Source organism: Primulina tabacum, chromosome 14, assembly GCF_025594145.1.
Source record: "Primulina tabacum isolate GXHZ01 chromosome 14, ASM2559414v2, whole genome shotgun sequence".
Lineage (NCBI taxonomy): Eukaryota > Viridiplantae > Streptophyta > Magnoliopsida > Lamiales > Gesneriaceae > Primulina > Primulina tabacum.
In genome coordinates this window covers 33,624,273-33,651,338 of record NC_134563.1, presented here as the reverse complement: position 1 = coordinate 33,651,338, position 27,066 = coordinate 33,624,273, and the positions used below count along the sequence as shown (strand labels likewise).

At 32.1% G+C, this 27,066-nt stretch overlaps 2 protein-coding genes and 1 pseudogene across 2 annotated transcripts; 1 reads left to right on the top strand and 2 right to left on the bottom strand.

Annotated features, from left to right (window-relative positions):
* The first annotated feature begins 3,420 nt into the window (after positions 1–3,420).
* On the top strand, positions 3,421–6,141 carry LOC142525292 (putative kinase-like protein TMKL1). Its single transcript, XM_075629537.1, has 2 exons — positions 3,421–4,185; positions 5,015–6,141. Exons 1-2 carry the CDS (start codon positions 3,675–3,677, stop codon positions 5,602–5,604), a joined length of 1,101 nt encoding a protein of 366 aa, XP_075485652.1. The 5' UTR covers positions 3,421–3,674; the 3' UTR covers positions 5,605–6,141.
* Positions 6,142–12,066: 5,925 nt separating this feature from the next.
* Positions 12,067–16,170, bottom strand: LOC142523966 (U-box domain-containing protein 35-like; annotated as a pseudogene).
* A 662-nt stretch (positions 16,171–16,832) lies between these two features.
* On the bottom strand, positions 16,833–26,368 carry LOC142524681 (ceramide kinase). The gene is made up of 12 exons (XM_075628733.1): positions 26,061–26,368; positions 24,811–24,972; positions 24,542–24,709; positions 24,274–24,366; positions 24,079–24,171; positions 23,174–23,396; positions 22,915–22,999; positions 21,775–21,924; positions 20,927–21,028; positions 18,072–18,443; positions 17,675–17,741; positions 16,833–17,567 (listed from the first exon to the last, which is right to left on the bottom strand). The coding sequence occupies exons 1-12, from the start codon at positions 26,235–26,237 to the stop codon at positions 17,430–17,432; spliced, it is 1,830 nt and encodes a 609-aa protein (XP_075484848.1). The 5' UTR covers positions 26,238–26,368; the 3' UTR covers positions 16,833–17,429.
* Between the last annotated feature and the right edge of the window lie 698 nt (positions 26,369–27,066).

Genomic DNA, 27,066 nt, shown 5'->3' with positions numbered 1-27,066 from the left:
TCTCACAAAATACGACCCGTGAGACCGTCTCACACAAGTTTTTGCCAACAAGACAAAAACTCGTGTGAGACGGTCTCAGGGTCATATTTTGTGAGACATATATCTTATTTGGGTCATCTATGAAAAAATATTACTTTTTATGTTAAGAGTATTACTTTTTATTGTGAATATCAGTATGATTGATCCGTCGCACAAATAAATATTCGTGAGACCGTCTCACAAGACACGTACTCTTGAAACAATCGAATACATTGAATTGTATCAAATACATTATTAGATTAGTATTCGCATATAACAAACTTGGGGGCTCAATTGCATGGTATAGACTAACGAGTAAGCTTTCATGAATATTTTTTCATGAATTGAATCAGAGTATAGATATATATCACAAAATTAGTTCACAACACCGAGTTTTTGTCTCAACTAATTAAAACATGGCCATCGATGTTTGATGGAAGTTGTTGGATTCATGTAATAAAAGGGTCTCTGCATTTAGTTTTCCATGTGGATATGTCAAATTGTTATGGGCTCTTGGGACCCAAATTATTAACTTTCTGTTAGCTTATTAATATATTTTTTTTGTGGGGGCTTCTTTTACATATAAACACACGAGAAGGGCCACGAATTTTGAGCCAATAGATAGGGCAGACGGTGTCAAAATCATGGGATATACTGAATACAAAATACAGTCATACACTGATTGTAAAAATCGTTGTAACGATGTATTACATGTATTTCTGATATTATTCATAAAAAAATTATGACAATATTTTTAAAAACTGATTTTAATGATATATTATTGTTTTAAAACATCAATAACAAGTAATAAATACATGTGCTACAGCAGAACTAAGTGATGAAATTATACAAAAAGTATTACTTTCTATGCTAAGAGTATTACTTTTTATTGTGAGTATCGGTGGGGTTGATCCGTCTACAGATAAAGATTCGTGAGACCGTATCACAAGAGACCTACTTCACATTTTTTATGAAATTTTACATATATATTTCTGACTTTAGACATATTTTAATTATTGTGTCTTTTCAATATTAGGATTATTGGAATTAAACACCCGCTGATAATGCTAAATTATATTATTTATTTAATATATTTTAACATAGTTTTTTTTTTTTTTTTTAAACCCTAATATAGGGGATGGGAGAAGGATAGACCAATGCCATTTTCATGAGGAGTACAAGTGAGAAACAATGAACCACTGCTCTGATGTCATATATTTTTTTAACAGAGGAGAAGATATGGTATGTCTGTCTCTTGCATGTGCTCATTACCAACCAAATTATATTACTAAATTTTAGTTGATGTCATTTGAAAAATTCAGGAATTCCCATTATTCTTAAAATTCATTAGCGACTTGTAAGTAACATTTTTAAAATTCATAATATGGAAAATATGTACACATTTCCAATTAAAAAGATTAATAAAAAAAATATATTATAATTATTATTATTTAATTAAATAAAAAAAAATAGCGAGTACTCAAACTCAAATAGAGAGCCTGTCCAAACAAAAAGACACTTTCTCTGTATGCAAGGATAATTTTTCTGGCCAAAAATTTGTTTCACTTTTTGCTCCAAAAGACAAGTGGGATAAGGGATTGCATTTTTTGGTATGTGCAAATAAAGTGAGAAAAAAGTCTACCTATTATTTGTGTACCAAATGTAATAATTGTCTATATTATGATATCAATCGAAATTTGAAACTTAGACTACTGTAAGATTTAAAAAAATATTAGAGCTACATTGCGATCACCAATTATATTTTTCAATAAAACGACAAACTGGTTACCAATTGTTTCTTTAGGAATTTCTGAAATTTAATGACTTAATTATAATTTGCCAAATGATTGAGACATTTTGTCACATTGTTTACGGGTAATAACAACTAACTTATATCGTTATCAGTAAACGAGACACCTAATTAACTAGCAGAAAAAGTAAGACGTGAAAGGAAGATATATATTTAATTGTTAAAATAAAATTTAACAATACAATTTTAGTAAGCTGTATAAAAAAATTGATGTTGGTTAAAATAATTAAATAAATAGTAAATACAAATGAAGTTGCGGAAATTTTAAAACATATGAAAAATCATAATATAAGTCTATTATGATATTTTCCATTTTTTAAAATATTTTTAAGATTAGTTTTGGAATTTTGATCGATTTTATAAAATCATCTTGACCTATTAAATAGTATAAGAGGTAGGCAAAAATTTATGTGAGACTGTCTCACGGATCGTATCTTGTGATATGGATATCTTATTTAGGTCATCTATGAAAAAGTATTAATTTTTATGCTAAAAATATTACTTTTTATTGTGAATATCGGTAGGGTTGACTCGTCTCACAGATAAAAATTCGTGAGACCGTCTCACAAGAGATCTACTCTAAGAGATATGCCTCTCGAGAGAATTGGTAGTTAGTTCTTGCTTTCTTCCCCCCTATGGTGCTATTTTTTGGTTATTTTTGATTTTTATAGATGGAGCATTAATTGATTGATTCTAGCCAATTATGAAACATGCATACAAATATAGTAATTAAATGCAATATGAAGAATCTTTCATATAAAGTAAACATGAACAAATAAGTCATTGTTATTAAAAATAAATATGTATTTTCAGAATCATACATTTATGTTCACTTAAAAACATGGATATATTGGAGAAGGACATTGTTACTTTTTTCTTCGCCACAAATTGAGAGATACTTAATGAATCCGGACCACGTGCTTAATCTTCTTTGTCCCTCTGTTTTGGAACTTATAATTTATAATTTCGTATTATTTAATTTCTTACTAAATAAATAAACCCAACTATTTTTATTATATCTAAATAAGACTCAAATTTGTTTAACTGATCCAACCATTTAATATTACAGAAAAGATGGAATAAGCACTCTTGCAAATTTGACGATTTATATTTGATACATTTTCAATTATACAAAAACTCGTGTGAGACGTTCTAATGAGTCAATTTTATGAGATAAATATTTTATTTGAGTCACTCAAGAAAAAATATTATTTTTATGTCAAAAGTATCACTTTTTATTGTAAATATAGACATGGTTGACACGTCTCACAAATAATACTTTTTCTTGAGTGACTCAAATAAAAGACAGTCTCATATGTCCTATTTTGTGAGACAGATCTCTTATTTGAGACATACACGAAAAAATATTACTTTTTATGCTAAGAGTATTACTTTTTATTGTGAATATCGATAGGGTTGACTCGTCTCACAGATAAAAATTTCGTGAGACCGTCTCACAAGATACCTACTCTAAATATACATAACATTGTTATATGACTATTCACAAAAATAATATGTGATTCTACTTAAATAAATAAATGAGAGAGCGAGTGGGGAGTTGGTGAACAGCGAATATATGAACAATTTTCGCTGGATAAATAATCCATATATTGGTAGTCTCTCTCTCTTCCCCCACCCACTCACACACGTACGCACGAACAATATGAGGAGGATTTAAACAATTTCTTGGGATTACCTCGGATTTCACTTTCACATTTTGAATTTCAGATTCCAACACCAGTTCGAGATCTTGGGTCATTCATATTTTTCGCAGAAACCCCGTAAAGCTCCTATCTTGACCCCCAAAAAAGATCTCCAGAAGAACCATCGCCGTTCTAATGAGAAAATGGAACATAAGCTTAAGTTGATCTTAATCATAGGACTAGGGTCACTAACTTTCTTCACAATTCTTGTTTTCGCTATCATTTGTACGAGGAAGAGGAGGAGGAAGAAGAAGAGAAAAGAAATAAGTGGTACAAGAGATATAGAAGCAGCTTTTGATTGTAAAGATGTAGATGGGGTTGCGAATACAGAGGATTTGATCAAGTTTCAAGGTGGGAAAGATCTAATTGTACAGGAAATTCTTGATGCCCCTGGTGAGGTTATAGGAAAATCCAGCTATGGGACTCTGTACCGGGCTAGTTTGGTCAATTCAAATACGCCCACATTGCTGCTCAGATTCTTGAGACCTACTTGTACTTTGAGGATGAAAGATGTTGTACCGATTGTAGAGTTTTTGGGGTCTGTTAGGCATCCGAATTTGGTACCTTTGAATGCATTTTATGCAGGGTCCAGAGGGGAGAAATTGATGGTTCATCCATTTTATGGTTCTGGAAATTTGGCTCAATTTATCAGAGGTAAAATTCTGGAAATTTGACCCATTTTGTGTTAAATCATTCTGGTTAATGCTTCCTGAATATGGTGATGGGTTGTGGATCTACCGGGTTGTGCGTGATTCTGAAATATCTGTGTTTGATTTCTGGGTTCAGTTTATGAAATGCTATGAGTAATTAATTTTACCTTTAAGAAGCAAATTTCTTCAAAAGAGAAATTTATCGTATTTGTTTGCTTTTACATTGCTTAAAAGGGTTTTCTAGTGGTTTTACTTTGAAGAAATGAAAATAATGTCACTATTCATTGACATGGACTAATGGTTAGAGGCAACCGGATACTTAAAAGAGAAGTATAGCTCGAAAGAACAAAGATTTGTTTCGAGGGATGAATATCATGCTCGCATCGGAATTTTCTGTATTTGATATTGGTTTAGATGTTTTCTTAATTTTATTTGTTGAAGCATATGTAGGATGATTGGCATGGTCCTCAGTTACTCACTGATTCAAGGTTAATTCTTTCTAATTTGTCAAGTGAGCGAGATTCTATTTTCATCAACTATCCGGCATTTATAGCTATCGAAATTCATTTTTAACTGATTTGAATTTATCTGATGTTAGTTTGAGCTGTTTGAACATTGATAAGTAGAGAAGACTGCTGAGTAGTTCTGGTGGAAGTAGTTTATATTTTTCTCTGTCTCCATATTTTCTACCGTTGCACGTGTTTATAACGTATCGAGATTCTGAGCTCATTATGAGTGTGTGATTGCTTCTTTTTTCGTTTTTTCCTTTTCTTGCTTCCCATATTTTCAACGTACTTGACTTTGGTGTACTAATAACTGCCGGACATGGGCAGATAGTAACAGCGAGGCTCACAAATGGCCCATCATAAGCAAAATCGCCATAGGGATTGCTAGAGGAATTCATCATCTTCATACGTCTTCTGAAAAGGCCATTATCCATGGAAACCTTAAGTCAAAGAATATACTATTGGATAGCCATTACCGGCCATACATTTCGGATTTTGGCCTATACAATCTTTTGAATCCAACTGCTGCTCGGCAAATGCTTGAAGCTTCTGCATTTCAGGGGTATAAAGCCCCCGAGTTGATTAAAATGAAAGATGTCTGTCAAGAGAGCGATGTATACAGTTTTGGGGTCATACTTCTCGAGTTACTGACTGGAAAGGAACCGGTGGATGATAACCCTAACCCTGATCAAGACTTTTATTTACCGAGTGCTATGAGAAGTGCCATTCTTGATGACCGTATCATGGAGTTGTATCATCCTGACTTTCTCCTTGGCCTAAGCAATGATCAAAGGGTAGTTGTCGAACATTGTATTCTTGGGTTTTTTCAACTCGCAATGGCTTGTTGTTCACCCTCGCGTCTCCTCCGACCGGACATAAAGGAAGTCCTCAACAAGCTAGAAGAAATCTTGCAGTAAGCACTCAGAATGTTCTTTCTGTCCGTGAAACATTTTATTTGGTGGTGGTTTTGACTGATCCGATGATCATGGATACAATTTCAGTTCAGATCTTCTGTTCTACTTATTGTTCTTACATTTGTTTCATGTACATGGATGAATGACAAATATCTCAAAAATAATTTAAGAATTATTTTACTACTCATGTGTCATTCATCTATGTACATGAAAAGTGAATGAAGTACAGTTGTAGAATCAGATGACTAGAACAACGCGATCAATGATAGTTCGAGCCGATTTGGATTGTTGGAAAGTGACTTGGATTGAGTTTAGCATGAAGACTTGGCAAAGGCAAGGTTGTCATTAAGATGGAGATCCTTGTTACTAAAACAGTTCAGATTTTTACCTGTCTTCATGTATTAGACATACAAATTTTAGTCTTAAATTAGTTCGAGTCAGATATATTTTGATCAGAATTGATATGTTATTTGATGAATTAGGGAAAAACACAGTAATTCTTACAAAAGTTATGAGATATTAGAACCTTGGTTCCATCGATGAATGATTTAGCACACACCTATTTTCCCAGTTATAGCACCATAGAATCTTCACCATAATCTTGATCTTATTATACTTATTCGGAAGCTTTTGACAGATCCGTCGGATGGAGGTCAAGTGGTTGATATTATCCCTTCTGGATCATAACTTCTTGTTTCAAAAGGTGAATCCATCAGATTTGATCAACCATTAACGAGTAATCCTAATGTGGGTGGATTTGTTCCGGGAGATGCATAAATTTCATTAGTTTTTTGCTTCCTTTCAATTTCAAAATTATTTGTAATTGATTTCAAATTCATATCGGGTCAAATATTTTCAATACCTTGAATGAAATATATATGTCACGACGAAATACATATACTATTTATATACCATGAGAAATATATCTCCCAATGCAACATCCGTTATCTATATCTATATAAATATACGGATTGAATTGTGATTTTACTCTATTGTCTTCATTAATTAGTTGTTATCATTAAATATGTATCATTCTCTTCCTCATCTTTAATTTGTTATCCTTGTATTTATTACTCATTTTCATGCATGTACACTTTCTCTTTCACTCACTTTTATATATACATATTTGATCACCTCATTTTTATCATCAAATTGTTGCACAACAGTAAATAATTGTTAAACATCTCAACTTCTTTTTCACCAAAAAAAAAAAAACATTTCCCCATCTCATTTTTATCATCAAATTGTTGCACAATAGTAAATAATTGTTAATCTATATCTATATAAATATACGGATTGAATTGTGATTTTACTCTATTGTCCTCATTAATTAGTTGTTATCATTAAATATGTATCATTCTCTTCCTCATCTTTAATTTGTTATCCTTGTATTTATTACTCATTTTCATGCATGTACACTTTCTCTTTCACTCACTTTTATATATACATATTTGACCACCTCATTTTTATCATCAAATTGTTGCACAACAGTAAATAATTGTTAAACATCTCAACTTCTTTTTCACAAAAAAAAAAAAAAAAATATTTCCCCATCTCATTTTTATCATCAAATTGTTGCACAATAGTAAATAATTGTTAAACATCTCAACTTCTTTTTCACAAAAAAAAAAAACATTTCCAGTGACATATGTTATAGTACCTATAGTTATTTGTATTCTGAAATTTACAAACACAATCATACTCACGTATTTTACCATCAAATTAATCTTTCTCTGAGAAGTGCTTGATGAGCTTGTTTGAATATTCTGGTTCAATTCTTTGGTGGAATATTGATATGATAGATTCATGTTTCATTTCACAATGCTTATATTATGTTTTCTACATGTTTGATCGATTATGGTCACTTGAAAGTTGGAAGCAGTATGCATTTTGACTCTGTATACCACACTTCGTTGATTTTTTTCAGCGACAATTTATTAAAAAAACTTTTTGTTAGTTGATGAAATTGGCAATTTAAAAATTAGAATAGTAGTTTGATTTCTGAAGTTGAAAACTTACATACACATATGATATTAAAGTTGTGTGTTTTAAAAGTAGATATCTTCTGTTCATATGATTTATTGTTGTATCTTTTTATGTAAAACTGCATAACACAAATTATCATAAATTTTATTTTATTATTTTAATCTTTCTTTAAAAATTCTCGAATTATACACTCCACAATAATTACATAAAAAATGGGGAAAAAAACAATAATTAGTTTATTTAATCAATTTGATTAAAATACTACTTCAACCAGTTTTTCATAAAAAACATTCAATTATAATTTGATAATTAACGTTTCTACAAGAAAATATCAACTAAATCAGATCGACCAAATTATTTTTCCCTCAACAAATTTGATGTTCAAACTAATTTATAATATTTTTATTTAACATAGAGTACGATCATTTAAAATTATCTTATATTACTATTTTTTCCCTATTAAACGTTGAACCACTGTTAAAAATTAATAATTGATTCTTCATTTAATTATCTTACATATAAATTAATTTATATATGAAGCCCAAAAAGTGATAAAAAAAATTTAAATTTTGAGTTAGCAAAAAAATTTCTATGTGAAAAATATTTTAAGTGCAACATATTTATTTTTTGTTTTCATTATAAAAATCAGATACGACATAGTTCAAAATGTATCAGCAAGTCACTGATTTTGATATAGGGGTGTTAACTTTTAATGTGACTCGAAAAAACCATAAATCCAAACTGAAAAAGTTGAAAAGAAATTGAACAATGAGATGCAAATCATTTTTTATTCGCATATAAATATTAAAAAAAAAGTTTATATTGTTCAAGTAGGGATATATTTGTCAAAACTAAACCAACAAAATAATAAAATTTAATTAGATAATAAATAATTTCATTTTATTTTTGTAATATTATATATTTCATATGAAAATAATTAGCCTTTATATTTCTTTTTTGTTTTTGATAATTATTAGCTTTTATATTTCTAAGTTTTACTATAACTAAAATATATATATACACCGCAAAATGATGTAAAAACATAATTCCACCATCAGAGTAATAAGAAAATAATATTTCTCAACATATGCTCATTTCTTTAACTTGGAAAAAAAAATTAAAACATAAATATATAAGTTTACTTTTGCCTCAAGTTTAATATTCATACTCACGTATTTTACCATCAAACTAATCTTTCTTACATTTTTTTTTTTGCAAAAAACAGGATACAATGATTCATGGATTGATTTTCTCAAATGTCAATGAATATTTTCGCAAGTTATTGGAAACCAATAAGTGGTATACAATATATAACCCTCTTATCAAATGCATAGACTCCAGATATTCAAATGTCAACCCCAAATTTGAGCTGAATTTACAAAAAAATACCATAGTTTCAGAGCTACCTCGGATGCTAAAGATGTCACACCTAACATTTAAATTCAAGGGATTTGACGAACTCGCCAATATCGTGAATGGAAAAGAAGTTATGCGTAAATTCCCTTATCTTGAATAAATAGTTTTTCCAACTGAAAATAGAAGTCATATTTATATTTATAACACCAATGAAATGTGTACATATGTGATCGGTATACCAAATAAAGTCATGCCATTAAACAATTTCGTCAGACCAGATAAAACAGAAGGTCAAATGAGACAAGTTATGCTTCTCAACATGAGGTAAATTTAAATAAAAAAATGCCGCATATAAACATGCATATCTTAAAATTTGTAACATATAAAATATTTTGTTTAGAATGGAACTATTTCTGTCACCATGTGGGAAGACTTGGCAATACACGAAGGGCAATTGATGAATCGCATTGAGTCTGAACATCCTGTTGTTGAATTTTCCAATCTGACTATGCAAATCTTTCTCAATATGTTATAAAACAAACATTCTTTCTTCATTTCCTAAATGTTTTTTTTATAGCAAAAATGACTAATGTGTGGTGTAAATCGAGAAAATGAAACAGATGTACAATATTTACAAACTACGCCTACAACTGCAATGATTCTTAACCCACTATGTGACATCGCCAAAGAATTACAAACATGGTACATATTTCTGAATTTCTAACTTTTCGTATTTGTGAGTTATGCATTTCATTGTATAAATTGTATGAACTTACTTATTTATTCACAAAAATTATTCTAGCATGACAACTTTCTTTTTAAATATATAAAATAATGTTAGAAACTAGATAAAAACAGTGGACATTTTGTTTATTATAATATATGAATGCTTAAAGACTATTATTTATAATAAATTTGTAGGTTGGATGCAGACCAAAAACAAGATAAGTTAAAAGAACTTTGGGTTACGAAGACACTCACAGACGCCAAACAAGTGACATTAAATGATGTAACAAAAAACCGAGCTATGTTGACGGAGGTACTGCATTTACTGTTTATGAATCTTAATAGTTTTAATTACTAAAATGATACAAAACAAAAACCAGATAATTTTCCCATGCTAAATATTAAAAGTTTTAACAACTAACATTCAAACTAAACCAAGATTCAAAATGCTTCTTATTTTTACATAGAACAACTACTATTTGATACGGAGCAAGATAAAGGAAATCGAAAACAAAGCTACTCCATGGTATGAAGCATGTGATCATTGTTTTCAAGCTGCTACAAAAACAAACAACAAAGCAAGTTGTGCCAATTGCATCAACTATCCAATTAGATCATTCCAAGGTAATAAAAAATACCAATACCCAACCCAAGTTTTAGATCATGGTAAAAAAAAAAGAGATGATCACTACTTTACTTCTTTATGTTGCAGGTATAGAATAACAATCACAATTGAAGATGAGAATGAGACGGTAAGAATAACATTATTTGAAAAAGTTGCAGCATCTTTTATTGGATGTTCTGTTGAAGATTTCATTCAAATTCATGACCATGTATAATAACAACAAACAAATGATTTTATATCTACATAAATAGAATATTTAGATTTTCAATCTAACAATAAAAATTTTCAATGCAAAATTTACCAAATAACACATATAAAGATTTGATAATTAAGTCAACCAAGCTCCAAGCTTCACACATTCTTGTTCAAGTTGCATAATTTAGTAGAAATACGTGATGGAGTGTTAAAGATTGTGGCAAAAGCTATTGAGATACATGACAATTATCCAACAACAAATGTCAATATCAGGAAACGGAGATCTCGGAAGATTATCAAGCAAACTAAACAAAGCAATGTACCGCCAAATGTAGAAAAGTCAAATAAATTAAGCATCAACAGAAACATAAAGATCCATGAAGATGAATATGAAGATGAAATAGAGATTCGAGATGACGAAACAATTGCCGCCTACAAAAAAAAAAGATAAAAAGATAAAAATCGATGGGTACAAAAAGATTTCAGGGGGTCTTCAAATCAAAGACAAGAAAATGTGATGATTTTATTTGTTACGAAATAATTATTTATTAATCTATTAATAGTTATTCTTATTGCAAAAATAATTCCAACATATTTAAATAATATTATCATATACAAATTATGTCTATTTCTCTACGTGCAACGCACGTGCATTTCTCTAGTATCTAAAAATAATTCAACTACTTAATTCAATTTTATAAAAGCATTTACCTGTATGCCGCATGGTATTGCCTACTCATACACACAACAAAACGAACCAAAAAAATGTCACGCACAAAAAATAATAACAAAGTGAGAGATGTACAGTTATTGGCATAAATCCAACCTCATATACATACAAACTGTTGGATTATATGTATATATAATATTTTGGGTTGTGTGCGTTAATCGACTTTCCACGTGTGAATGAAAATTAAAGAATGATGGATTTGTCCCACGTGAGAAAAATAAAGTTGTATAGATGAGTTTATATTGTGTCACACTTTATAGAAATATAAGAATGATTAGTTAAGAGTCTCTCTAGCGCACGTAGGCGCGGGGTGCAAATCATGTGCCCGATTTGAATTTTAAAAGGCTTGAGTTGTGTGCAAACGTACGAGAGCGACCTAGGTGAATCGGACTGATCAAGGCAAAATCGCCTAGCTAGTCTATGCCACATTTTACAACTATATGCTTGGTTGTTGATGCTTCGACTGTACTATTGATGGTAACCTTTGGCCTACCCGCCCTATAAATATAGGGGATGTGCAAGAGGGCTCAGAAGACAACAAAAAATCCACTTTCTCCCATGTTTCTGCACTTCTGCTCCTGCGTTTTCCGTCGATAAAGTTCAGGAATTCTTTCGTTGGTGATTTGTGCAACATCACTATGGGTCTGTCCGTTATATCTTAAGAAACAAAGGTCCAGTTACATCCTCGAAACACATACCGGAGGGGACAAATATGTTTTAAGGAAACTGTACTTGTTACAGGTCTCGGTTTAGTTTTGTTTTACATATAGGATGCTCATATTGTACAACTTTACCTTTACGAGCTTGATTCAATCATTTTATTTGTTAATTTCGCTAACACAAACATGGTAAAATTGGCACACACTTTCGTACTTACTGTAGTATCTCTACAGTGGTCAAATGTTCTCACTTCTTCATATACAAGTACAACTGAGGAAAATTGATGGAGGGATCTAAGACTCTAATCGAATTTACAAAAATCAGAAAATCTGTGGGAAGTTAATTGATTTTAAGTAGATGGTTTTTCTTGACTTCCAAATCCATAATTTCAGAAAGGATGATATAATTTGTAACAAGGATCTTGTGTAACAGTGGCAGATTAGTAACAGGGGATGTGTCTTTCTCCTCGAGCCATGCCTCTATCGCGTTTTGATCGTATGTATGTCCATCCGCGGCAACACAAGGGTCACACATTACCTCCTGCAATTGCAAACAGGATCATACATGAATCAAAAAAGCACATTTCCACCATAATGAAATAAATATCATAATCTCGATATTAGCAGAAGAATATGCTCCTTGATTTCTAACACACACATACCTTGAGAATGGGGCATCTGAAATGGTTAGGTGGAGGTGCAGAAATGAATAGCAAATCTTGAGTTTCTTCAGACACTTCTTTCAGTTTCTCCAAAGCGGGTAGAATTTCTTTGTTCAAATCAGGTCTATATCTCTTCCTATAAATTATATGTATTTCAGAGCCATAAGGGTCAAATTCCTTGTTTCCTCCATTGGCCAGTCTCCAGCCTCAGCATCTAGCACATCCCTTAACTGACCATTTTTCAATGCAGTTTCAACCATATGAGCAACCCCATAGCCAGTTTTGCAGTCAACAATTGCAAAATAACCATACCGGCATAAATATCAGATTTTGGAGAGGCTAATCCAGTTCTTTGGTACTCGGGATCAATATAGCAAAGGCTACCCACCAACGAAGTTTTCTTGTATTTGGTGGATATAGAAAGAGAGTCGTTTCGAATCATCGTGGCAAGGCCTACATCACCGATTTTACTCACATATTTACGATCAAGCAATATGTTTGCTGGCTTTAGATCACGATGTATGATTGCTTTTGGTTTTGAGCAGTGTTGGAAGACAAGAAACTAGAAACAGAGAAGGAAACACACAAAGTGGTTTTTAGCTTTTTCTATAATCTCGGAAAAATTTAAAGATGTACATTTTGGACAAATTAAAAGCGGCCACTGAATATATCTGCTGCATAGTCATGCTCAAGTTTTTTTTTTCTCCGTCAAAATTTTTCTTTGATCAAAATATACTACCATACTGGGCATATTATTAGGGTATTTATATAAAGTGGCCAAACAGTAACTCTAGCACTTCACTTCATGTGCAAAATGAAGCATCATAGACTCCAAGTTTGTACAATTATGACGAATTTATACCTACTTATAACACAAAAGCATCTTAGTCAACTGAAACTTTTTTTGCGTTTCCTAAAAACACATGATTCCATTTTTTTTACTAAAGTTCTTTTACCAACATTCTTTTCGACTCTTCTATGTATTCTAAAATATCACAATACCCTTCATAGAACTCTGCGTTGGCTGCTATTTTACACACTCAAATATGCATATGTCAGCTACTAGTTCAAATTAAGATCCTAAACAAGGAGTGAAAAAAAACAAGCAGCAACTCACACATTTATTATTGAGTTTTCTTTCACAGCAGCTGCGAATTATAAAATTAGACATTAATCTGAGTTGACAAACTCATACGATAGCCCTTTTCAGAAAATAACGAGGTGGTTTTGTAAGCCTTTTTTTTCGTGTGTCCACTTTATTCTTTTGGCAAATTCAAAACTTTTGGTTCATTGAAATTGCCGCTGAACAATAAACAACATGGCACCTGATTCTCTGCAGAATTATGAGAAGTTGAAGCTTGATCCCACAAAGGACTGTAGGCCAACGAGCTACTGAAGCTTGAAGCCTGGTAAGTTTCTTTGTTAACATTTCATAATTACTTTCTACTACACCAGGTGATAAATTTCCAGGAGCTATGATTCCATTTGGAGGTATTTTATGTAGAATGGTCTGGTTTATGGTTGAAAGTGCTTGATAGCTGCATAGGAAGTGAGGATGAACGAGAAAGAGAGAATCGGCCTGTCGATCCTTGGTCTCTCAATTCTGAAATTGCGTAAGAGACGGAAATATTAGATTACCTCCTCTTGAAAAACTTCTATCCATGAATGCATAATGCTGGCTTCCTTGTTCAGAAACATTCTCCACGTGAAAACTTTCTAGCATACAGTCCAATCTCAATTTCTGGGGGGTCAACAGGTTCCATCAGATATTTCTTCACAATAATAAAATGATCGACCATGTGGCTGAAAAAGTCACTTATCTTAATGAAGGTCCAAATATTTGTGTGCAATTTTTTTCACAACAATTAAGTAATTTTCTAGCACAGTAATATTAGACTTGTTTCACCTTCAAAAAACTAACTTGAGCTTAAACGAGCAGGTTACATTTCAAGGACTGTTCACTATCCCATTGAAATTGAACAACAATATCTATAACCTAGATAAAGCCAACAAAACCAGCAACAACTAATAAGCAAAATAGGTTACAATTGAGAGACAAGAAGCTTCTTTTTAAAATGTACCTATTTGTGATCCCTGACGTATAAGTTGAAGAGTTATCACTTGAAAAACTAGCTTCACTACCGTCATCACTAAAGCTTCTATTTGTTTCTGAATCTGATGGACGGAATAACAATTTGCCTTCAGAAAGAGTATATATCGTGCAAGTAGTGGGACAAGATTCTGATACTTTTGAAGAGAGATCGGGTCCCCTGTACATCCAGTAAATTGATTTCGCCCATCAGACAAAAAATTGAATGTAAAGAACATAAAAGATACTAGAAGCAAAAAAATATTTCACTTTTGATGATACTACCTCGAAAAAATACTTCATGATGAAGCACCTATAACAAGTTTATCGATATTTTGTTCGTGAATTTTACCAGAGAATGCATTTACCACATCATCTGACTCAATCTGCACGATTTTCACTTGCACCTGAGTATGAAAGAAATTAATTAGCAACCAATTTAGTCATGCAGTCTTCCAAGAGCCAAAACACTTTCACCTTTCTCTGATTACACATGTTCTTGTAAGGAAGAAGTTTTTCGGTCACCTGCCACTCCACTTGCTTTCTATATGCAGTTGCTACATCATCATGAACTTGAGAAATATGAACTAGTTTCCCCACTGGCGAGCAAAACACAAAACAACCAGCACGCATCAAGCACAGAATAAGGCCTTTTAACTAGTTTAATCAAAATCTTGAGGTTTTTGTTCATGTTGATTTCCCATGTTCGGAAACTTTAATCTTTAAGCCGCATAATTGTAAGGAGTCATCGGGATAAAAAATGTTTAGATTTGTAGTACCATTAAATATTATTTCAAGCTTAGTAAAGATCATAAACATCACAAGACGCCGATATAAAGCCTCTGAACAATACGGTCTTGAAAGATGATGCAAATACTGTAATCTAATCACGACAGAAGAAGCTCTTCCAAGTTTGTTCTCATGTATTTCTATTTTTTAGATGCCGAAATCGAAGGTGGACGCTTACTATGATTTCGAATTCTAGATATCACGGGGCGAACATGCAGCAACTTAAAGTAGACAATTCCTTCTGGGACGAACTTCTCCAACGCCCATTTGACAACATATTTGCTTTTTCTACCTCCTTCAATGGCTAAAAAAGCAACTAAATGAGGAGGGAACAATTCATCTGATCCTTCCATTTTCCTGGATCTTACCCTTGCGTTATTATGACCAGTCTATTTTTCCGCAACCAAAGCTCCCGATCATACCCCAGTAAAAATTCGCTGTTTTGTGGAATGAAAGTCAACATTGGCGATAGCAAGAAAGAAAGAAAGCATATAATGTCAAGGCAAAATCGAAACTACTTTTACTGAAAATCTTCAAGAAAAGAAAAATAGAAAACAAATGAGAGTCTTCACAGAACAGCACAGCAGAGAACGTACCCCTTCTTGTCTGTCTTGTCCCCTCAAATTCTTCCCAGTCAATTTGTATAGTGAAGTAGAGTGTGCAAGAACAAAGATCCATTTTTTCCTTCTCTGTAGAGTTGTATTCCTTATATAATTTCTGGGAACTATGTTTTAAGGTACGACGTCCAAGGAATCTCTATACATCTTTGTTCTAGAAAACGTTCGGTAAACTTCCATTCTCTAATTGTGCAATACATATTATTCAAGCATTTATTGTCATGCGTTGACTTGTTTAAACTGTAAGGACATTTACGTTTTCAGTTCATATCCTGTTTGTCTGTGTATCTTATATACCACCATGTTTTTTCAATTGGAGGAGAGTTTTAGTTGGCAAATTCTACCGTGTGAATCATCCACCCTTCCTTTGGCATCAGTCCCACGCCTTTGTTTGGATCCCATTGGTGTACCATAGAATGAGAATTTATTTTATATTTTATGGCAGTTTTGTTCATAAAATTTAAGTTATTTTAATTTTTATTTTATTTTTTAAGATATAGTGACGTAGATTAACACATAATCATTCCATAATTAAATCATGATGCATAGTTAATCAGACTACACCCTTTTTCCATTCATGTAAAGATTACTGATGATAAGTTGACAGGTGAAATCTGGTCTGTTGTTTGGTCATAGTAACTGCTGATCAAATGAATCACCCAATTATTTTAAAATCTCTGTTAACATTAATTGATAACTAAAAAAATATTGATATTTAAAAATTTTATTACATGTCTGTTTAGCTTATAATTGACCTATACATGTCATAAAGTATGTGATAGTGGTCTATCGAATACAATTTTTTAAATCGCATTTAAATTTGACATGAAAGCAAGAACTTGTCCACTACTCCAACTCAATACACAAGCATATGTATAAAAATTAAGGTTTCAGAAACAAAGTAAATTATCAGGTTTTTTGGCTCGTTAACACGAAAATAATCTAATATTTCTGTCAAGTGTAAAGACACATCCCCGGAGTCATTTCATATATAACCAGAATTATCTCCAAATTTTTGTGTGCTTCCCAGGTCGGTCGGTCGGTCGTTCCATTACAGGCGACAGGTTGACGCCGATGAATGCCTTTCTCAGAACTGTAGAGTTTACAAAGCTAGCAAAACTTCTTGCCCTCTCTGATGGATCAAATTTTCCTAGCCATTTCAAAAAAGTCAGCATCTGACAAAAACTCTGCTGCAGGCTAGAAAGGGGGCTAGAGTTCATACGACCCAGAACTATTGCTCCTTACAATTAAGGGCGAATCGGATATGATTCCTGAAATCCCTTTGATCGCGTTCATGTACATCCTTGAGAATCTCTATTACTCAACTACGATATGAACAGTTATGTCACTGAACAGTTGTCAGTGTGATATCTAATGACTCAAAATAGTCCCATTTATGCGTCAGGACCGGTTCCAAATAAGCTAACAAGACCTCGGAAAACTTGAGCTGATAGCTTATGCGCATGAAAGAGCTCGCCATCCACATTCCATACGCCCTCCTCTCCGAAAGATGTGAATGTGAAAGCCGGAGTCTGCGCACAAAATACCGCAAACTCAGTGTTGAGTATGAAAAAAGTATGATTTCACGTGCATCCGTCACTATGATGCAAGGAAAAGACAGAAAATATTGGAGACATACTTTATGGTGTTCGACGAAGTTAAAATCCAGGGGTTTTCCACCTTTTCTGGTAAGCTGAATAAGATGCCTGCATACATTTATGTGATAAATAAATAAGTTGCTGTATTGATGTAATAGTGTTTCTTCTACTTAAATGCTGTAAATCCTTAATTTAGTGAGGAATTTTGTACACTGCAGTCTCCTGAAACTCAAGGGCAGCAGTCAGGGAATAGAGAACTCAAGTTTCAAGATATATTACAAAATTTGAGTATATTTTCGGTTTGGGCGACTAATGCTGCACCCCGCCTGGGTGTGCCACAACTTCAAAGTCAAGTATCTACATAGGAAGGGAATGTGATGCATGCTCACACTCGAGGTAAAGCAATTTTCACAAAGAGATAAAAAGAGAGAAAATTACCATAGATAAGAAGGGTGAGGGCAGTCTTTAATCAATATAAGATGCAAGAACCCATCAGAAAGGTGGGCATCAGCAACCAAACCATCTGGCGCCTTTTCATTGCGGCAAGAGATTACAGCAGCACCCACACTAAGAAAATGTCCTTTGGATTTCGACCATCTCAATCCTTCTAAGTTTGTAGCCAAACTCGAGCGTCCAATCATACTTTCATTGGTTGTTTCATTACAAACTGTGCAGTTCGCACGACAACTCATCCGCTCAGGTTTTCGACGAAATTGCCAAAGCGTTCTACCACCTTGAGTATTGGTTTCAACACTCGAGCCACTCTTTTCTGATTCAACTTCTAAATAATTCACTTCAGCCTCATAAGACCTTAAATATCATAACGTAGATAATAAAATTAAACTATCTAAAAATACCCATAAAATTCAAGGATCATAAAATCAAAAATGCTAATAAATGGTTCAGAGCATCACAACATACGAGAATATCAGATATCAAGAGTGATTATCTTGGTTAAGCAGATGAATAATTCTCGTTAGATACTGTTACATTAAACAATATTTCCGTATATCATCTCCTCCTGGGAAAAGGCTGGGAAAAATTCTTGTACTCTGCCCCTTTTAACCCTAAGATAAGATCATTGAAAAGTTCTAGTACTTCATATCTGGCAGAGTAATTTCTCAATGTTGGCAAGCTTAATGTACAACAGATTCTGTAAGAACTAGTTTCATTGAGGAAAAAAAACCAAAAACTTCATATATTTGAGTTAACTAGGAATGACCACGTGCATCGCGATGCACGTGGGTGATTAATAATGAAAAATATAATAACGAGATTTAGATAATTTTTAAAATCGTTTGAATAACATCTTGTTATGAGTATTTATTAATCTAAATATTTCAAAACACAATAAATAAAAATACACTATGACGATAAATCAAATATATTCACTTATTTATATAACATTTTTCAATTTGCATGATTATAACATAATGACAGCTCTCTCAAATTAACAAAGATATTTTTTATCCAAATATCATTCACAATGAAAAACAATATAAATAAAATTAAGAGAATAGTAAATTTTACTAAAACCAAAATCACAATGTATTTAAATGGAGTGCATGTAGTGATTGTCAAATAAAATTCTCTTAATTAACTAAATTATCATAATGATGTTAAAATAAAACCTCTAAACTTGTTATTAAGTTAAATATCAATTGTGTTTTTACTAACTTTTAACTCCTTGCGAATTTTGTTTAATTTTTTTCTTTTATAGAATAATATTACACATCAACTCAAATATTTTAAACGGTATAGTAGCTCAATCGCCATGATTCGATCGATGTATCCAACAAGGACAATTATTGCACTCCAATAATTACACTAATTGCAATCTATGAGAATCGATCTCATGACTTTGACTCTTATATATACCAATTGTAAGATCATGCATTTGCCGATTTACCAAAAGTTATAACCGAGGTAACGATGCAACATTAATTAAAATCTTTTAAAATCGTAAAACAACTCAAACGTCATATTTGGATTGTTATACCTTACATAAACAATTATTGCACCTAACAGATATGATATAGTTGTTATTTTATATTTTAGAAATCATTTTTCTAAATCAAATTTATTCTCACTAATAAAATAATTTCATCAAACACAAAGTAGTTTTAATTAATAATAATAATTTAAACACAAATATTAATTGTTAGGGTGACCATTCTATGTCATCACTTATGCTTCATTAAGTTGCAATCATAGGAATAATGCACAATGAATTGGTAAACATAACTTAGTTAATTTAATAAGTGAGTAATATTAAATAATAATTTTGTTATTTTGAAATGTGAAAAATAGTTTTTATATATATAAATTCATCATATATAATGATAAATTAATTAATATGTAGAAAAGAGAAAAAAATTGTTTTTTATGTATGTAATTTCATCATATATAATTAGAAATTAATTAATAGGTTGAAAAGAACAAACAAGATAACAAATCAATATATTATATACGATGATTTCGTAATAGAATAATGTTAATATAATCATACTTTATATTATGTTTAGAACGCAATTGAAAATTGATAACAAAATATATAATAATAAAAACGTTAATCTTAAAAACATTATTATCTAAAATATTATCATAATACATAATGAATCATAAATGAAATCACTAAATTATTGAGTAACTATTTATTTAATTATTACTTAAATCAATTTATAAAATAAAAAAAAGATAAGATATAAATATTAAATATTCATTAGTAACCATGAAGAAATACACTAGTTTTAGTAACAAATTTTAGTTAGCAACAAAGAAAAATTATGGGTAAATTAATAAATTCAATATGTATTAATATCCAAAGACATTTAAGATAGACAATAAATTATAAAAGAACCCATCAAAAAAATTATTGATTTAATTTGCTTCATTAAATGAATAAGGGTATGTTGGAAAATTCACAATTAAAAGTCATATATTTATATGTATGTTAGATAGTTGAATATTCCCTCCATTTCAAAACTGTGTTACCCTCACAAAACCTAGCGAATTACTTAAACACTCCGTCATGACTCATGATCTTGAAATTGGTGGAAGAAATTAAAATGGCAATGTGGGAAAAGTTTTAACCAACGGAGCGTATGTCACAGAAAAGGGCTTCCAGATCTATTGTCATTTGTCAGGTTTTGTTTTTGTAAGCACAATCATTAAATAGAACTCTCATCACCATAATCCCCACATGTCTAAATAGACTAAATGAGGAAAATTTAAAATTGACTCGGGCTGCTCTTTCTCAGCAAACCAAATAACATTGCCAATAGATTTTTTACCTGTGCTGAAGGAATACCTTTGTTCCAGCATAATCATATCTCTTAGGTCCCATCCACCGATACTTTTCGCTCTCTGTTATGACATCCCCATAGAAACCATACCTAACAAACAACCACAAAATTTATCACCGTGCACAATGAGTATTTCGTTGCACAATTCTCGTCGCATGAATAGGAAACTGGGCATTAATCAAGACCAATAAATTCATTAATTATTAATCGACTCGGTGTTTATCCTACAAGAACAGAGGAATATTGAATTTACTGTATATCGAAAAAGTAATTAGGCATTATCTAAAGTAGACTGGCAGCTTTTCATTTCGAGAAGGTAATAAGATGCTTTAACAATGGCCAGAAAATCTAGATTTCAAATACAATTTTGCGAATCTAAGAACGCCCTATGAAATTTTGCAGCCAAATAACACTATCATTGCAACCTGCAAAATGGTTTGATGTATCATTCCACATCACAACAGAATTGATGATTAATAAAGCAGGGTTATTTGTGTCAAGATAAACAGGTTGTAAAACATTGTCAAGGGTCATAGAAAATAGAAAGACGTCATATCCTTTGAAATATAAGACCGAATGCCAACCAAAGAGTTTGATTACTAGACAGAAGTACATTGTAGAAGTAGTGCAGAAGTAATTTTATATTCTAACGAGTGGTCAAAAGTTGCATCTTCATGTCCATTAAATGCCGAGAAAAATCTAATATACAGTTGACATGATTTGTCCATTATTTGGCATGAAACTTCCATGCAAAAAACTAAGATAATAACTGGACAGACAATAGATAAACAAAATCGCAGGTACAACTAATAGAAGAGTAAAAGCTATAAAATTACCCAGCAAAAGAAGCTGCATAGCGTACACAGGGTTCATCATTTGAAGCATTTGTCATTTTCCATCTTACAACTTGAGCTATATCAATGTGCACCCTTTTTCCAAGGATGATATGCAATGCTGATGTTACAGGGTCTCGAGCCCCAGTTGTACTGCAAATGCAAAACCGATTTACAATCATCATGCCCAATATAAAGCACAAGCCAGGATGATGATATATGCATGCAAATTCAGAACTTGCGAAAGCATTAAAAATTATTTTTAGAATTCAGAAAGCATTTGGGGGAGATTTGGGGGGGATGTTCTAGAGTGAAATATCTGATTATCTTATATGTGAAACCAGCCAATTCCATTTTCTGCAGCAAACAGATTATCCTTTTAAGAATTAATGGCAGACATTCATTAATTAAAAGACTTCATCCCGGTGCTAATGTTGGAGAAGACCCAGTGTCCCACAAGTACAAGAGGAGCTTTCTGGTGCCATAGTGAGTTTTTCAAAAACAGTATCTAATTACAAATATGTCAAAAAGCATAACACAGATAACATTTCAACAATCCATAATCTGAAAAAAGCATCCCAAGACATAACACCAAAATAATAGGAAAACTTAACGACTGACTATTGATGTCATAAGCTCAACATGCAATAACTAAATAATATATCCTATTCCTCGAAAAAAAAAGGAAGCCTGTTTCTAGCAATCAGGCAAATATAAGTTACGAAGAACATCAACTTAAAGTCCATATTAATTCCATGAAACTTAAATCTTTTTCGAATAAAATTCACAATTTCCAAAAAATGTGCGGCTCAGGCATAATCCATTGTGGATATAGAGATCTACGACCAAACAAAAGCTTAGGGCCTTGAACTATGAATAAAACATGTCATATCAACATTTTCAGACACAATTCGACTCCATGTCACATATGACCAAGTTAAGATCATGCTCTATATTCGAACAAAAGTTCTTATCCTAAAGAAAGTCAATGTTAACAAGGTAACAAAAATTCATATAGATAAATGTGCACATAAATTTTAGTAGAAATGCAGCCAAGAACCACTGATTCCTATGACCTCCGAATACCAAGGCATGTTAACCGTGTATTCCTCACGAGTAAAAACAGAAGAACAGTTAAAGTACCAAATTACAATGGCATCAGTAGATCCAGCAGGGATGATCCCAAATCTAAATTCTTCACTAGGAAAATAGAACTCAGGTTCTGGTCCTGTATAAAGGATAAGTATCAGTCAGCGAGACAACTTATCACCAAAATAAGTCGTCTGCAACAACCACAAGTGCACATTAAAAGAAAGCTCAATTTTTAAGTATATTCGGAAACATATTACTTAATAAGAAGGGATAATAAACTGATGAAGATAAGATCTAATATTCAATATACCACATTGGCTGGATAGAGGTCCATTATGTTCCAATCCTGTGAGAAGGGGCGACTGATCTTCTTTATCATCACTAGGCTCTATATTGGTTCGTTCTCTATGAATCAAGAGATTGGACTCACTTGAAATGGCAGGCATGAAATCCCCAGGAGCCGGTGGGTATGGAGCTTTATGTCTTGGTAATAGAAGACCATTCAGAATTTCATTGAAAAATCCATCCCCGCCCTAGAAACATGTGAAAAGGAATAAGAACCAACAAATTAATTGAAAATAAGAAAATAAAAAAAGCTCATACAGAACTTAATCTACAAATTAACTGAAAAAAAAATGTTATCATCGAGAAAAGCACAAGCGATGCGGAAATTGAGTAAGATATTGGTCTGGTTAAGCAGGTGCAAAACTGTGGAAACGCATATTCAGGAGAAACTAAACTTACTTAACATTAGGAATATAGCATGCGATGATGCAAGCATGGTATAGAAAAATCTCAAACGAAAGTTTTGTCACCAAATTTTCTATAGTTGACATTTCATAAAGGTGCTACAAGAGTAGAGATCCAGCTGTATGTGCACTGAATGTTTCAGTTGTGATTCAATCTAATACTTTAATTCACGATAGTAAACTGGGAATAATACTTGACTTGGTGCAAAATAAATAAAAAAAATTAATGCACTTAAAAATGTAGCCTTTTTTGCTTATTAATTTTGTCCAAATTAAAGACACATTGTTTAAGCACTTAAAGGAACTAGGTTCTAGATTCTTACAACAGCCGCTAAGAGTGAAAATAATAAAATGCACAAATTATGATGTTACCATGACAAATATTAACACCTTCCTCAAAATGAGATACTCGTGTTTCATAGACCTCAATATTTGAAAATGCACAAGGAAATATAGAACTGCTTACAACAGCTATAACACCATCATATAACCTAAGTTCCACATCAGAAATCGAGGTCAACAAATCACGTGCATGTCCTGCCCTCTGTGTCACTATTACCTGTTGAAGAAGCAAAAATGTGAAGGGAAAAAAGGGACAGGTTATATAATTTATCGGAGATGAGTTTAAAACTTAAAGCAAGTTGGAAAACTACAATTTTACCTTTGTTTTCACTTTGGCCTGTGAAAACAATGGTACTACCGCTTCCCAAATCCTACATCCATTTCCTTTGCCACTCTTTGGGTGAACAAAAACCTAATCAATAGAAACCGAAGTCCAGACAAATTATTCTGCTAGTTTACCATTTAACTTGCAGGAAAAGAATCTAAAAAAACCAACTTACGCTCTCAAGTCTCAAGAAACCGTTGTATGAAAAAAGATAGATTTAACTGAGATTTTCAATTAATTGGCATCCATAAATGCAACATACCAGCAAACTCTTAGGTCGGCAGCGCTCCATGTGTAGATAACAATTAATCTGATTAACCCAAACCTCACAGACCTCCGAATTCTCATGACCAAAAGAGTAACGCGATGGAGTCCAAATAGAGGAATGGTTATTTGACTTTTGGACAACATGAACCATAAATCTGTACATCTGTAAAATCAAAGAGACTGTCACAAGTTCACAGAACAATTACATGGACAGAAATGGCAAGTTTAGCGGATCGAGATGGTGAGTGCAATCAGGTATGTAACCTTGAATGAATGACCTGAACTAAATCCTTTCGCACTGGCTAGAACAGATTCATGCACCAAACCCCAATCGATGAAGTTAGCAGCAAAAACATCAGAAAACTTAAACTCTGCCTCAGTATTTGGAACAAGCTTCAGACGCAAGCAGGAGAATTTATCTTCCTCCTGGCGTGATGCAAAAAAAAACTTTAAAAACTAATCCTTTAACAAGTAGGGAGAGACACTCAACGTTATATAAAAGTACCATGTATCACACAAATTCTGGCACTTATGTAAACTGAAAATTGGTAGTGCAGTTTTCATAATCAAAGATAGAGTTTAAGAGGTAATTGGAAGACTTTCACATCAGTCATTAGCATTGGTAAAAATATGTTATATAAACATCAACACCTTGTAAGAAAATTTTAATGTAAATCGGTCTCTTTTGGAGCAAATATTCATTTCGCCAATGAACTTATTGTTCTTGAAGCATGCAATTATAGCCCAGCTGATTTACTCATAGCCTAAAGTTGTAACGAATGAGCTAAATATTTTTAATATTAATTTGTCTCCTGGCCCCACAAGTATATAATGCATGCCTTTTTCTCATCCTCTCTGAAAGACACGATGAAAGAGTTCCATTGTGACCCAAAAGAATAGCCTTTTGAACACTACGAAACCAAATCTCATCACAAATATAAGAGAATGAAAGACCTTTATCAGCGTATCAGCAATTTTACAATACGAGCTTCCATTTATCAAAAAATCCCGTTATTAGTACATTCTTCATCGAACTAGATAGATGATCTCAAAATAAACTGTGAGCTTGATCTATAAAAAATAACACCAGCATTTCGCATATTGGTTTATGAATTGGATATTGATGACTTGGAATAAATTTGTAGCAGGTCAAAATCAAGTGGCACTGGATAAACCCGTACGCATCAAATAATTCATTCGGCTAAAACAAGATTAGGCAGACTGAAATAATATGGTAAAAAGATGAACCAAAAAACGAAATAATAATAAGAAGAAGAAGAAGAAGAGGAAGAGGAAGAAGAAGAAAGCTTCACCAGAATCAACATCATGATCAAATAATAACTCCCACCAACATAAAGAATACAAGATAAAACCTAATCATATCCCGTTAAGGATTTAATTTCTTGAAAGCACCAGCTCGTGGATTAAAAAAAACAATTAGGAATACGCAAAAATCAAGCAAAATCTGAAACACCGCAGCATTGAAAGACGAGGAAAAATCAGGAATTGCTTACATTATGTACAGATTCCTTTAATTTCCAGGACAGCCCGTCTGAATTAAGGGTGAGAACCACCTCCCCAACATAATCTAAGAAAAGCTTTGTGCTCAAGATTGAATCTTTACATGCATCATTAAACAGTGCATTCGGGGGAGGATTTTCATCCAATGAAACATTCTCATTACGTTCCATTAATGATTAGATGCAAAAATCCGAATCTCGGTGGCCGAAATCCAAGATAATCTCAATCAAATCCACGGGACAAGCAAGAAGCTGAGGAATTTATTCAACTAAATACACTTTGACCACAAATTTAAAATCTAACCTTCTCCATTTTTACTAATTTAGAAATATCTTCTATTCAATTTTATCTAATATCTAAAATTTTAGTTTGTACTCAATTACAAAATGATAAAAAGTGTTCTTAATTTTATAACTTACCTAGAAATACTATCAAAATCGATGAAAAATTATTTCAAATATAAAAGGTTATTATTGTTATATAATTAAATGTTTGAAGAGATGATTTTTAAAAAAATTTATTGATCCAGACATATATTCGAGATTAAATATTTACATGACTTATTTCAGTACTTTAAATATTTATGGGGGGTGTATTCATTCTATACTTTCGAATATTTTTAATGATTTTTTTTAAATGATGGACTTTTGTGGAGTAGATAGATTTTTATTGACTTTTGTGGAATCTCATAGAATTGTAAAACAAATTTCTTAGACTCTTATAGACTTTTTTTCAAGATTTTTGTAGACTTTTGTAAACTTTTTCATAGAATTATGTAAATTTTGTAGTTTATAATTGTGATTTATTTTTTATTAATTTTTTTAAAATAATTATTGGACATAGATAATCTTTTCAATTTTAAATTATTTTTTTTATTTATGAATGTAAATGAATTTTACTTACTTAAAAGTTAAATCAATTTAATTTGTGAAAAACGACAAATGAACTATCCAATTTATTAAAATCAAAATTTCAATTCTTTATGTCAATTCAACATAT